This window comes from Haliotis rufescens, unplaced genomic scaffold (assembly GCF_023055435.1).
Source record: "Haliotis rufescens isolate VD_foot unplaced genomic scaffold, xgHalRufe1.0.p SCAF_7, whole genome shotgun sequence".
NCBI classification, from domain to species: Eukaryota; Metazoa; Mollusca; class Gastropoda; order Lepetellida; family Haliotidae; genus Haliotis; species Haliotis rufescens.
In genome coordinates this window covers 3,398,314-3,413,976 of record NW_025964361.1, presented here as the reverse complement: position 1 = coordinate 3,413,976, position 15,663 = coordinate 3,398,314, and the positions used below count along the sequence as shown (strand labels likewise).

The following is a 15,663-nucleotide window of genomic DNA, read 5'->3' as shown; positions in this document are numbered from 1 at the left end:
TTGCTACGATCAGTGCCCACAAGTTTTGACTAAGCCAAGTGGTGGTCTTAGCTAATAAATACAATAGCCAGGAAACAACACTCCCTATTATACCGGGAAGGGCGGCCGCGGCTTTCTCAGCGAGCTTTCCCAGTGCTGAACCTGATGCTTTTAAATGCTTTTTTATCCACTCTTTTATACCATCCGACGTAGGCGGTGATCCGCCACCACCTGTCTCACCTGTGCCACCAGTTAACGCGAGAGTCAAAGTCGATATAATAAATCCCAACTCGGTTAAAATACTGGCAATTGTTATTCCCTGTTTCTGAACAATGTTTTAATTTTATCGGCCAGTGTAGTGTCATCGTTGAGGACTCGATCGATAGTTTCTCGAATTCGACTGATTTGAGAACGAAGTGCCTCTCTATTAGTGGAAGCAGCCTCGAGGTGGGCCGATCTTTCGTCTTCTAAGTTACGCAATCTTTCCGCTACGTGGCGTCTACTGAACTCATCGCCCGCCTGTTCAAGTTTTGTTTTCTCATAAACTATATGCTTGTTGATTTCGGATATCTTGGCCATATTATTGGTGAGTTCTCCTCGCATTGTTCACATTGCCTTGTCAAGACCTCGTAATTCCCTAATACTGAACTCCGAATATGGTGATACACTGACCGTGGAATTATCGTAGTAGGTACCCAAGATTTCTTCGAGTCCGTCCGAGGCCACCTTCGAGGAAGCTTCCAAATTATCTGTGTTGTTAACGAGTTTAGTACGCACAGTCCTAAGAACCTCAGTAGTCTTCGCGGAAAGTCGTGAGTAGTCTAAAAAAACTAATTTATCATGAACAGTGCTGATACCGTGTTTACTGGCTATCGTAGACAAGGCTAGGGGCTTACGAGTACGAGAATGCATAAGATCAATATCCGGAGCGCCACGCATTCGCAATATTCCTTTACTATCTATCTCAAACTTTGAATAGTCACGAACAATAGGACTATCATCTTTAAAGGTATCGTAATAATCATTGACGGCTGGTTTCAAAAGTTCATCATTTACTGTTGGGTTCAAAAGTTCATCGTTAAGATTCGTAAAGCTGGTTTCATCAGTAACCTTTTCGATTGGATTTGGGTTATCTAAATAATCTAGATCAAAATCAGTCTTTTTTATATTAAACTTATGGTTATATAATTTCAATATAACAATGTCTTCGCAATACGGACGCAAGTTAAACCCACAACGTAGACTTCGAGATCCCAAGATTACAAAAGTAGAATTGACTATCGAGGGCGTTCCTAATCAACTATATAGCCAAGGAATGCTAGCGTATCACCAGTGGGATGAGATTAAAAAACTTCCTTCTATAAAACGAAGCCCGGAAGTTATCGCGGTCGGGAAAGATTTGTCTCTCGGGAGTGTATCGATGGGTGAATACCTCACGACGAAGTACACGCTATGGCTAGACATGCGAACAATGGACGATGACCAACTACACGGCAGTGGGAGGAGAATAGAAAATGCTAGCGAGGGTGTCACTATACAGATAACGAAGCTCCAGGAAACGGCTGGTAAATTAAACATATATTTGTACGTGATTATGGATGCGCAACTTAATATACAGAATGGAAGATTCGTGCAAGAAATCTATTAATAATCTTTTACCTAAAGATCCGCACTGCGCTATCATATGCTGGCAAACGGGCTGTGGATAAACAGCTTTTATTCTAGATATTATATTAAAGTCATTATAGGGACGTTTTCGATCATATTATTATTCTGTGCCCGACTATAAGCGTTAATACAACATACCTATCGAGAGATTGGGTAGTGAATGGCGACGGGGTACACAGAGTCGATCCGGGCGATCGTTTACAAGACTGTTTACGAGTATGTCACGAAAAATACAAAGGAGAATCAACCCTTTTCGTAATAGACGACTGCAGCGCGAGTAAAGAACTCACAAAAAAGAAAGATATGCTTTCGTATTTAGCATCCTCCGGACGGCATACTCAGCATAGCGTTTGGGTACCTACTCAAAAATACAACTCTGTCCTGAAAGATCTCAGAGAGCAGACCAAATGGGTAGCACTCTTTCATTGCCACGATCGAGATTCATTCGAGGAATGTTTACGCGAAAATGATGTCATTTATACCAAGCTCGAACGAGATAAAGTCAGAAAACTGTTATCGGCAACGAAGCACTGTAAACTCGTATTAAAAACCGATCAACCAGCTGCTTATGCAATTGCTTAGCAAAATTATAGCAAAATGTAGCAAAAATGTAGCAAAATGTAGCAAAATTATAGCAAAATTATAGCAAATTGAACATTAGCGGTTAATATGACATAAAATGTGTTTCGAAATCATCATTCTTTCGCAACAGTTCATTATTACGGGATGTATTGGATATGCCATATTATATTATGTTAGACTTAAATATCTCCTTAGGTATTACATTATGGAATGCGACGATCGAACAAATGATCAAAGAATCTGATGCAGATCAAAATGTAGATAAATCTTTAGATAAACATAGAGAAAGACTCGCCGCTTCTGTAGCCGGTGGAAAATGTTCCCAATATTTGGGAGAAAATTATACCATCGAAAAAATTGATAATGTGACAGGATCAGATAATTGTATATATTTTAGTTTTATTAGTTTAGATATTTACTGAATTAAATGTTCAGTCAAGTATGTTTTAAACATTATATACTTCACACTTCAGCTCTCCTAATTCTCTGTTTCAGCTTACTGCATGAGTACTTTGCCACAGCCTCAATCACCTGGTGCACTATCACACAATAGCCTGCCCAAGCGCACCCCTCACAGCCCTTTTGTGTTTAACTTTCTAGCTTACTGTCTCCAGTTTAAAGGGTTTAGTTTTACTACAGTATAGATCACATTTGATGTTACTGTCGAACGCACGTATCACGTATATTGGACATTTTGGAATTCACAATTTGGACTAATTGTGATGTTTGATTTGTGGACTTTGGAATTCACTTCTCAAGGTTGGTCTTTTGATGATATTTTATTTTTTGTACGTATTCCTAGGATTTGTAGGTATATTGTGTTTATGCTGTTGATAATTTGGCAGTTTTTGTCATGTTGTAAATATTAGCCAGATCATAGTAATTAGTTGTATATCTGTATGCATTACAAGTGTTATTATTTACGTAAGGTAAATAATTCAGTAAGCGCTAAGATTAGGCCTAAAATACTATTTAACTAAATCTTCAATCACTGTGAAACTGATGTATGAAAGTATGAAGTATGAAAGTAAGAATGTGAAACATGTGTTGCTTGGTTACATATTGGTATATATGAATGTGTAATGTTTGAATGAAGAATGTATGAATGAATCAGGGTTTTACTATTATATTTTGACCAACGAAGAGATTAAAAAACTGTATGGGCATTACGAGTCTAGACTGGGAGCTACCATGACTAAAACGATAGGTTCGGCTATGTTCCAACTATACACAGTTGTAGCTAGTACGTTTCTCCCTATCCCGGCAGAACATCGCATGTTCTTATGCGAATCTCTCGAGAAAGACCCATTCATCGAACAAGCTATAAGCTCAGTGAGCTGTGAGTTTTATCATAGATACGGAATGTTCTTAGGTCCGTTCACCACAGCTTTAATAACGGCTAGGTATTGTCAATTTAAACATATGTGCCCACTTAATAATAATGGAGACTCAACAGGTGACACCACAACAGAGATGTGAATAAGAAACCAGCGATTGCACAACAAACACAAAAACAACCCAGAGTGACAAAGAATCCTTTGAAAATAGCCGCAGGAAGAAAGGGTGGGCTGGCGAGGAAAGCGAAATTAATAAATAATTCAAATATTAATCCGATTAAAACATGGGCACTAGTAGGAGTTGCTGGTATAGCAGCTGTATGGTTGTTTTATAAGACCGGAGAAGAGAAAACGTCACCCCCAATGCAACAACAAGTTCAATTAGAGGTTAGCCCCCATATAATGCTATAAGAAGCATGACTACTCCAGTTACAGACGGTAAAATGTTGGTAAACGCAACGTATCATTCAGCGGTGGTCACCGGCTTGGCCATAAGCTATGCTCATATAGCTAAAATGATTACTAAAGCCACACCTCCAAAGCTAGATTTTAATGGATATGATATCGGAATGATGGTTCTGAATATTGGATTATCTATGGCAACGAAGGATATACTCATCAAACAAGGGCTTATCCCGGAAGACATAATGAAGTAATTAATTAAACATTTGAATATTTTATATTCATATACTATGGCATCAATTGCAATGATGGTCGGTTGAGCTATTGTTAATGCTCTAGCTTTTTCGGGGAGTAATTTTTTATTTTCTAGTATGAGAGGTTCGGAGCAGAAAAGACATAATAAAGCTTTAGAACAACTAGAAAAAGCTCAGTCATAATGGGCCAGAAATAGGACATTAAGATTAGATTTTATTCATGAAGAACTGCGTAAGGAAGGACATTCAATTCAAACGTTTAAGGATGACGAATCTGCCATGCATGAATACTTCCTCGTTAATGGGAAAAATCTTGACCCAATACCGAGACCAACAATGAGTCAGTTTTATACACCGTCAGAGGCTCAGAAAAACCGCGAGGTCGCATTTGTGATAATGGGGTTGTAAGCTGTATTGATTTTCAGCTATACCATGACTAATCTATGAATAGAGTTGGCTGACTGCCTAATCAATATCTCACCAGGGTAGATGTGATTTGCATTTAGACAAATAATATGATAGATGTATAAACTATGAATCATTGAGGATTTACACTCATGGGTAAAAAAACTCTATGTAACCGACGCTGTGTTGATATTTACTGCGGCATACACAATTATTACATCAGGCGTGGAAACATAAACTATATGTGTTCTGTATGCGGGATAGAGGTCAAAGGTCGTTATTGTTTATGTAAGGAACACGGTGCTGATAGGGTCAGGAACCAGATTATTTATGCTAGGAAGAGAGATTACATCAATGAGAGGAATAGGTTGGGGAGAATACGTATTTAGATATATGAAAAACAACAAATTAGACATTTGACTCATTTTGCATATACCATTCAACCACAATGGGTTTTTTCAGAGAGTTGAAGGCTATGGCAAAGCAAAGTGGTCTAAGTGGATATTCTCGAATGAGAAAAGCTGAATTGATTACCTTACTCGGTTTGGAATACAACAAACCCCAGACTGTTAGAGAACTCAAAGTTCAAGCGAGAAACTGGGCTGAGAGGTTATTCTCGAATGAGAAGAGATGAATTGATCGCTTTCCTAGATAATAATGTGTTGAACATAATGATAATAATGTTGATATTGATAATGATGTTGAGAATAAACAACAAGAATTAATATTTGTACCCACATCCACCGTCGTTGGTAAATATCTAAGAGGTTGGAAGATGGATATTAATTCCAACATGGATGTTAACGATATTAAGCCCATCATATCGAGTAAAATTAATGAGGAGTTAGATGATTTACATAGTATAAAATACCAGCTGACGATTAAAATGTTATTGAGTAACAGTAACACAGACGATAGCACCGAATATACCGAACCATATTTCCGTAGCAATCAAGAAGTTATAACCGAATCCGATACTATAAACGCATCATTAGATACATCAATTCAGAGAATACAGGAAACTTTAGAACGTTGGACTAATAGAGGTTCGGGTTGGGGTGTGGATAAAATCGATAGTTTATATTTAGATATAGCAAATTATATGCCCTTCAAAGGTGGATCTTATATAGATCTACCCCCATATGATAAGAAGAAAAAAGCCATAATTAACGTAAAAAATAAATCTGATGACTGTTTAAGAATGATGATAAGATCTGCATTGTTCCCCGTAGATTCTTAAATTGCAAATAGACCTTCTAGCTATCCCCAAAACGATGGACTCAACTTCGATGGTATAGACGAACCTACACTAATATCACAAATTGATAAGGTGGAAAAGCAAAATAATTTAGCTATAAATGTTTTCGGACATTTTAAAGGAATTGTTGTACACAGGATAAGCTCCACTCCGGAACAAATCCCAAGAATCAATTCATTTCTGATCGAAAAAGATGGAAAATATCATTACCTACATGGATAAAGAGTTTAAACAGGCTATTATACGATCAAACGAAACATAAAGAAAAGAAATATTTCTGCGAAAGATGCCTACATGGGTACAGCAGACAAGATCTATTAGAAGCACATAAAGAAGACTGTAGAGGTGTTGGACAGACCGCTATCAGGATCGATATGCCTAAAGAGGGGAAAAATATATTAAAATTTGAACATTATTGTAATCAAATGCCAGTACCGTACGTAATTTACGCCGACTTCGAAGCTCTTATCAAACCCATAGAAAATACTGAACGCAATACTGATAGTAGTTTTACGTACAAAACTCAAGAACATATTCCTTCTGGGTTTGGATATATAGTTGTAAGGTATGATGGGAAAACAAACACTCCCGTGATTTACAGAGGTCCCGATGCAGCGGGAAAGTTCCTAGAATATCTACAAAATGAAGAGAGAATAATCAGGGAAAAATTATCGTGTAAAAAACCCATGTGTATGACGAGGGATGATTGGAGGGCCCATAAGAAGTCAACGAGTTGTCATGTTTGTAATAAACCCCTGGATGGAGATTCAGTAAGAGATCATTGTCACGTCACGGGTAATTATCGGGGAGCCGCGCATAACGATTGTAACTTGAAACTAAAAATAATTCTCAAACAATACCCATCCCCGTTGTGTTTCATAACCTTAGGGGATACGATTCACATCTCATTATGCAAGCTATCTCAAAGACCGACGGCGGTTTAACGTGCATTCCTAATAATATGGAAAAATACATATCGTTCTCGTTGACTAAACCTATACATTATAGGGACAAGGATGGGAAATCTAGAATAAAGCAAAGTAATGGGCTTAGATTCATAGACTCCGTAAAGTTTCTGTTATCTTCCCTGGACAATTTAGCTAATGCGAACAATCCAGATGACTTTGCGATAACAAATCAATATACCGATAAGATAACTCGTCATTTGTTGCTGAGAAAAGGTGTATATCCTTACGAATATATGGATGATTGGTCTAGATTCGAAGAAACTGAATTACCACCCCTCGAATCATTCTATAGTAACTTAACAGAATCTAAAATAACAGAAACCGATTATGAACACGCTCTGACGGTCTGGGATAAATTAGGTTGTAAGAATTTAGGTGATTATCACAATCTGTACTTAAAAACCGATGTACTGTTACTCGCCGATATATTCGAGATATTTAGAAAGACATTTTTAAAACAATATGGCTTGGACCCGGCATGGTACTAATCCAGTCCCGGACTATCGTGGGATGCATTGTTGAAGAAGACCGGCGTAGAACTAAAACTACTCACTTTCGATATGCACTTGTTTATTGAGAAAGGATTAAAAGGGGGTATATCGATGGCAGCAAAAAGGTATTCTAAGGCTAATAATAAATTAGTGGAAGGATATGATCCAAGTAAACCTGACACACACATATTATATCTCGACGCTAACAATTTGTACGGATGGGCTATGAGTCAACCTTTACCCACGGGTGGTTTTGAGTGGGTCGATGATATCAATGTGAATGATGTGAATAAAGGGTACATACTAGAAGTTGACTTGGAATATCCAAGTTTGTTACATAAAGATCATAACAGTTATGCACTAGCTCCCGAAAGATTAATGGTTAATAAGGATTGGATGTCGGAATATCAACGCTCCTTAATGGGTAATACTAGGTTAGCTAACGTAGAAAAACTCATACCAAATTTGATGGATAAGACAAAATATATAGTTCACTACAGAAATCTCCAGTTATATCTATCGTTAGGTATGAAACTAAAGAAAATACACAGAGTTCTAAAGTTTGATCAAAGCCCTTGGATGGAGCCCTATATAAGGCTGAACACAGATTTAAGAAAGATAGCTACCAGCGATTTCATAAAGAATCTGTATAAGCTCATGAATAACTCAGTATTTGGTAAAACTATGGAGAATCTAAGGAAGCGTGTTGATGTTAAATTAGTCAGATCTAATGAGGAAGAAAGACTTAGGAAACTTATAGCCAGTCCGGCTTTTAACAGAAGCAAGTTATTCGATAACGACTTAGCCGCGTTGCATATGCAGAAGAGTAATATAAAATTCAACAGACCGGTGTACGTCGGTATGAGTATTCTCGACTTGTCAAAACACTTAATGTATGACTTTTATTACAACGAACTTAAGAAGCAATACAGCGATAGATGTGAGGTGTTATATACCGACACAGATTCTTTGTTGATGGAAATACAAACCGAGGATGTGTATAAAGATATGGCAGAAATAATAGATATGTACTACAGGAGCGATTACCCAAAAGATAATCCACTGCACAGCGTAGTAAATAAAAAGGTGTTAGGTAAGATGAAGGATGAATGTGCTGGGACCCCTATAGCGGAGTATGTCGGATTAAGACCTAAGATGTATTCTATAAAGAAGTCCGATTATGGGGAGATAAGAAAAGCTAAGGGCGTTAAGAAGTATGTTGTAAAAAAGCATATCAAACACGAACAGTATAAAGAATCATTATTCAACGGTAGAACGTTCAAACACGAGATGAACTCTTTAAGAAGTTACAATGATAGGATATATGGATTAAGAATGAACAAGACATCATTATCCCCCTTAGATACAAAGAGATGGATTGATAAGGATGGTGTAACTACCTATGCTTATGGTTATGGTGGTAATATCGTACCGTCGGGAACTATGAACAACTCTTCTCGTACAAATGCCCTACCCGGTCCATCTTGAAGATAATAAAGAATAGGCTCTCCTTCTTTCATAACCAATCTACTAATGTTATATGTCTTAAGGGACCATATGGGATCGGTTGCGCGACGTAGGCCTCCTTCGAGTTCACCGGGCTGGTATAAATATCTTACCCTTACTCTATCCGGAAGTTTTCGTTCTTTGCCTCTTCTCGGTGCTGAAGATTCGGAAGTCACGGATTTCATTTTAATAGCATCGGATGGTTTCTTCCCTATTAATCTCGTTACTTCATTATTCAGCGCTGATACAATGGCTGATAAACGTGTCACCCATTCGGTTGATCTCAATCGTTCGGATTTCATTTCGATCCCATACTGATAGCCAAACAAATGTTCCGCTAATGTCCTGTTAAATCTTTCGACGATAGCTTGACTGCAGTGGGCCTCTCTTTCACCATGCCTGATTTTGACATCGTGCTTTGTTAACAGTTTAGTTATCAATCCCATAAACTCGCGACCGGGATCTACTTGAAATAGCTTAGGCCATTTTAGCGGTCCGCGTTTATATATGCGACTCAGTGCATTAGCTACTTCTGTTGAATCTTTCGAGGTTAATGGCTCAGCCTCTTTGTATCGACTAGCCACATCCACTACCATTAGAGCGTATTTATACGTTTTGCGTCTTACCTTATCGTGGGGAAGAAACAAGAGGTCAGCCTGATGAACTTCATTCGTTGTAAAAATATCAAACTTCTTCCTCGGTATATAACGCGGTGCCGGTAAATATATTTGCCACATCGTTTGTTTCTTTAACCAACCCTTGGCCACATCTTTAGATACCTTAGCCACAGTGGCTAATTTTTTTATTGCTCCTACACCTTTCCAATATCCTCGTGGGCTATAGTAAATTTTATTCATTATTAATTAATATTGATGTTTCTTTTAATACGACTTATGACTATCATTGAATCACATAATCATTTTGGCATAAAAAATTCCCCCTGTAGTAGCGGTATAGGTATATAAATCCGGCTCCAGTGGAGTTGCGGCAGAACCCCCATTACCTATACTACTTATGGGAATACAGTTTCACACACACACAAAACCGCTGTAAAACGTGCAGGTATTATACGTGGTTGGAAAAATGCATCGAAGGAAAAAAATGTTTCTGAAATGACTGCAGAATAACAGATACCCAAAGGGTGGCAAAGTATAGTTTACACAATGCTGTGGCGCGCTATGATAATCAGTGTATCGATATAGCTTCATAGCAACAATTCTCACATCGTAAACAAACCTTTCAGCTCAAACAAACTTCAGCAGTGCGTGTTCTAGAGCCGGCTCGAAAAGCTGAGTAAACATAAACATCCCATAAGAGCAAAGCTGAGCGATTTCATCAATGGGCGTTTGTGATCTGGGTTGCACGCCCACAAATACGTTTAACAAAACAGTTCAGTTCATTGTCGTACGTTCCTCGAGATTTTCACGCCTCTGGTTTCGTGGGTTTGTAAAGTGGAACACTACAATGCGAACGCTATTCACTATATACACTGATATGAAATTCGCGGAACTCGAGTATCTGGTATTGCTCTAAGACAGCTAAAGGACTCGTGACAAAACGGTTACGAAACATTCGGACTCGGTTCGCCCCGTCGTTTGTTTTCGCAACTGTACCTTATATATCGTTAGAATCACTCGTCCTCTATCTTCTACATGAATCTTATTTTAACAAGCACATGAATCAGTATTCTACAGCTCCCAAATTCGCTTTGCGGAGTTACGTCCCTTGGGCATGCCAGGATTAACTGACCGTGGTTATTCATCACAATTATAATTCTTGGTTGGTCAGGGCCATAACCATGGTGCAAATGGGTTTCACAACAATGGCGAATGTCTCGTTAGGTTTTCCGCCTTTATAAACATACTTTTCAAAGCGGCTAAAAACTCGACTCACTTACATACTCATCATTGTATTAAATGCCATGCTACATTGTTGATGATGACCACGGACAACATACTCTCCTCTGGATACAAAACATGGGAACTATTCCACAAGAATACTCACTGGCGTTCTCGAGTGCGTCCATATAGAATGGGAGTACAGTCTGATATCCACCATGATGTAGTCGTCTGTGAACAGTTAATGTCCCCCTTGTCTCCTTCGTACAATGAAGCAACCATACACCGTTTCTAAATGTCTGACATCTGTCAGCACCCACAGTACGTTGTCCTCTACAATGACAGAGGAAGGTGACGCCACCCGGGATCTCCCTTCTGATACGTATGAGCCCCGTTAAGAAGCCTCAATCCACTCTCTGCTGCCGCCAAGTTTAATTGAACATACAGTATTTCCTCTATTAGACGCCGAGACTCAAATACACGCCGAAATATTCCGAAACGCCCACCCTGTTCTGATAGGCTTCAGTTCCGTGAAGAAGGCTCATTCGACTGTGTTGCTGCCAGGCTTAATAGAAAAAAATACAATATAGATTCCTACGTTCATAATTGAAGGTGGAACCATGCATTCATAATAAGAGGTATTGAGCAAGGTCGCACAACGTAAAATATATTATTGATCAGCTCGTTGCGTTGCATGTGACACTGTTGATTGAGCAAGTACAAGCCGATGCGCGGGAGTTGCTATGACAGGTTTTAACACTATCACCCCGTCTAAACAAATACATGTCCCCAGTCGAAAGTCGGGTTTTTGCATGCTTCGACGGTTTAAAGCCTGATTGAGAAAGTACAAGCCGATGCGCGGGAGTTGCTATGACAGGTTTTAACACAATCACCCCGTCTAAACAAATACATGTCCCCGGTCGAAAGTCGGGTTTTGCATGCTTCGACGGTTTAAAGACTTCCAGACCGCCCCGTGGTCTAGTGGCAGAGCGTTCGCCAAGAGAGCCTTGCATCTAAAACAAGGGGCTAAAACAAGGACTGGTCAGCTCGGAGTCCGTATGCTGTGTCTGAGTAGGGTATTCATGTTAAACATATGTTACATTAATTCAATTATTTAACGGTGGCAATATATATGTGTATGTCTTGTTGTATTTAGACAGCACCCAAGTGTCGAAAGTGCTTGGTGCAAAGATTCTTAACCGACACCCAACTGTCGAAAGTACTTGGTGCAAAGATTCTTAACCGACACCCAACTGTCGAAAGTACTTGGTGCAAAGATTCTTAACCGACACCCAACTGTCGAAAGTACTTTGTGCAAAGGCACCGAAAAGAATGGGGAGTCGGACAACTTGGTACTTGGGATACAAGCGTGACATTTCGAAAGCGATGTTTTGCATATTTGCCATGTTTTTCCTCAATCTTGTCAATCACATTAGTGTCAAAAGGGACAGAAAATTCAGTTCAGTGACATATAATATTATTTCATTGGACTAATGTAAAAGGATAAGATCAGGTTTGTTGGCCTAGAGAGGTCTGAGGGCTGTATACGCGCCTATTCCAAAGAAGTTTATGTTTAACATTTTTCATGACGCCCTCTACATATTCTGGGTCGTACCATGGATGGACCTCTGTATCAAAACCACAAGCATGGATAAGACGGTAATAAAAAGATCAAGCTTCGCCATCATATCGCTTAAGATACCTTGTTTGTGCCAAAGCTGGGTATCCACTGACAATGTGTTGGAAAGTCTCATTAAATTCATTGCATAATCTTCATTTCATATTACATTTTGATGCAAAATCACACATTGACGGTTAAAAGTGGGAAGTGACTGGTCCCGAGCAGCAAACAGAGTGTTCCACTGTTCAGGCCAGCCGACTTCATCCCAGCGAAGGACTCTGCAGGGTTGCTTTTCTTCTCAACGCACTGAACATAACTCGATTCAGTGGTCGTTAAGAATGCCTCTCCCTGAAAACTGCGTCTGGGCCGATTTGATATTGCACTCCGCTTAGTTGACACACATTTCTCTACTGTCCAGCACTACAGAAGCATCAACAATATTAACATCGACATTTACCATTAATAAGTGTATCATCAGCAGTAGTAGTGTTGTAGCACCAACGTCAGTGGCGTTGTCACATCAACGTATGGAGTATCATCAACGCAACTGGTATGCCGTCAATGTCAGTAGTGTGCCATCCACGTCATTAGTGTGTCATCAACGTCAGTAGTGTGCCATCCACGTCATTAGTGTGTCATCAACGTCAGTAGTGTGCCATCAACGTCGGTTTTGTAGCATCCACGTCATTAATGTGTCATCAACGTCAGTAGTGTGCCATCCACGTCATTAGTGTGTCATCAACGTCAGTAGTGTGCCATCAACGTCGGATTTGTAGCATCCACGTCATTAATGTGTCATCAACGTCAGTAGTGTGTCATCCACGTCAGTAGTGTGCCATCAAAGTCGGTTTTATAGCATCCACATCATTAATGTGTCATCAACGTCAGTAGTGTGTCATCTACGTCATTAGTGTGTCATCTACGTCAGTAGTGTGTCAGCTACATTTGTGATGTGTCATCTACGTCAGTAGTGTGTCATCTACGTCAGTAGTGTGTCATCCACGTCAGTAGTGTGTCATCCACGTCAGTAGTGTGTCATCCACGTCAGTAGTGTGTCATCCACGTCAGTAGTGTGCTATTAACGTCAGTAGTGTGTCATCCACGTCAGTAGTGTGTCATCCACGTCACCAGTGTGTCATCCACGTCAGTAGTGTGTCATCTACGTCAGTAGTGTGTCATCCACGTCAGTAGTGTGTCATCCACGTCAGTAGTGTGTCATTAACGTCAGTAGTGTGTCATCCACGTCAGTAGTGTGTCATCCACGTCAGTAGTGTGTCATCCACGTCACTTTTGTATCATCCACGTCACTTTTGTATTATCCACGTCAGTAGTGTGTCATCAACGTTAGTAGTGTGTCATCCACGTCAGTAGTGTGTCATCCACGTCAGAAGTGTGTCATTAACGTCAGTAGTGTGTCGTCCACGTCAGTAGTGTGTCATCCACGTCACTTTTGTATCATCCACGTTAGTAGTATGTCATCCACGTTAGAAGTGTGTCATCCACGGCAGTAGTGTGTCATCTACGTCAGTAGTGTGTCATGAACGTCAGTAGTGTGTCATCCACGTCAGTAGTGTGTCATCCACGTCAGTAGTGTGTCATCCACGTCACTTTTGTATCATCCACGTCAGTAGTGTGTCATCAACGTCAGTAGTGTGTCGTCCACGTCAGTCGTGTGTCATTAACGTCAGTATATTCATCCACGTCAGAAGTGTGTCATTAACGTCAGTAGTGTGTCGTTAACGTCAGTAGTGTGTCATCCACGTCACTTTTGTATCATCCACGTCTGTTATGTGTCATCAACGTCAGCAGTGTGTCATCCGGGTCATATATGTTGTATTATCAACGAAAGTGTTGTATCTTCATCGTTAGGGATGTCATAATCATCATTGGTGTATCACCAACGTCAGTGTCGCTGTATCATCTGAGCCATTGATGTATAATAACGTCATTAATGTATCATCAAAGATAGTGGTGTATCATATCGTCAGTGATTTTGTGTAACCAATTTTATTTGTGTATTATCAAGGCATGTTATTATTGACCTCAACGGTGTTGTAACTTTGATGGAATGTGTATCATCAACGTCAGCGGTGTTTTGTCATTATTGTCATAGGTGTATAATCAACTTCACTACTGTAAAATCAACGTCAGTGCTGTATATTAAACTTCAGTACTGTATATTCAACGTCAGCACTGTATAATCAACGTCATAGCTGTATAATCAACGTCAGCACTGTATAATCAACGTCAGTATTGTATAATCAACGTCATAGATATATAATCAACGTCATAGCTGTATAATCAACGTCAGCGCTATATAATCAACGTCAGTATTGTATAATCAACGTCATAGCTGTATAATCAACGTCATAGCTGTATAATCAATGTCAGCGCTGTATAATCAACGTCATAGCTGTATAATCAACGTCATAGCTGTATAATCAACGTCATAGCTGTATAATCAACGTCAGCGCTATATAATCAACGTCAGTATTGTATAATCAACGTCATTGCTGTATAATCAACGTCATAGCTGTATAATCAACGTCCGCACTGTATAATCAACGTCATAGCTGTATAATCAACGTCAGCACTGTATAATCAACGTCAGTATTGTATAATCAACGTCATAGCTGTATAATCAACGTCATAGCTGTATAATCAACGTCCGCACTGTATAATCAACGTCATAGCTGTATAATCAACGTCAGCACTGTATAATCAACGTCAGTATTGTATAATCAACGTCATAGCTGTATAATCAACGTCATAGCTGTATAATCAACGTCAGCGCTATATAATCATCGTCAGTATTGTATAATCAACGTAATAGCTATATAATCAACGTCATAGCTGAATACTCAACGTCAGGGCTGTATAATCAACGTCAGTGTTGTACAATCAACGTCTGCGTTGTCTACACAATTGGTGAATCGACGTCATTATAAATCATCTACGTCAATGGTCAATGTTGAACTCTGTGGAATAAGTGTAATATCATCAATTAAAACAACACTCTCCAGCCCCCCCCCCCCCCCCCCCCCCCAGCCCCCATTCCTAAAAATAACTCAGCTGTAATCACCATAATAGATTTTCATACTGACGGTTGTCCTCGTCGACCTCGTTGTAATCAAGTACCTCATCTAGAAAAGTGACGCTTGAAATAGGATATTCTTATTTCGAACAGCGACCCTACGTCTTTTTCGATATCTGTAAACTAATGTATATAACAAGCCTTTGTAGCCGGAACGCCATGTACATGCATGGACATGAGGGGGGTGGGGGGTGGGGTTGTGGCGGGGGTGATGGTGGTGTTGGCGGTGGGGTGGGTGGGTTTTAACATTAAATCACTTG

General features: G+C 39.6%; 1 protein-coding gene across 2 annotated transcripts in view; it reads right to left on the bottom strand.

The window, feature by feature from the left end:
* The window catches only part of LOC124139654, a 63,650-nt gene extending 52,386 nt beyond the window's left edge, over positions 1–11,264 (bottom strand). Inside the window, exon 1 of one of the 2 annotated variants that reach the window (XM_046506915.2) lies at positions 10,855–11,264. In XM_046506915.2, the coding sequence (XP_046362871.2) occupies positions 10,855–10,908 (54 nt within the window). In that variant the 5' untranslated portion in view covers positions 10,909–11,264. The remainder of the gene's footprint in view (positions 1–10,854) is intronic. The other variant, XM_048388098.1, reaches the window with a different exon arrangement.
* Positions 11,265–15,663: the final 4,399 nt, after the last annotated feature.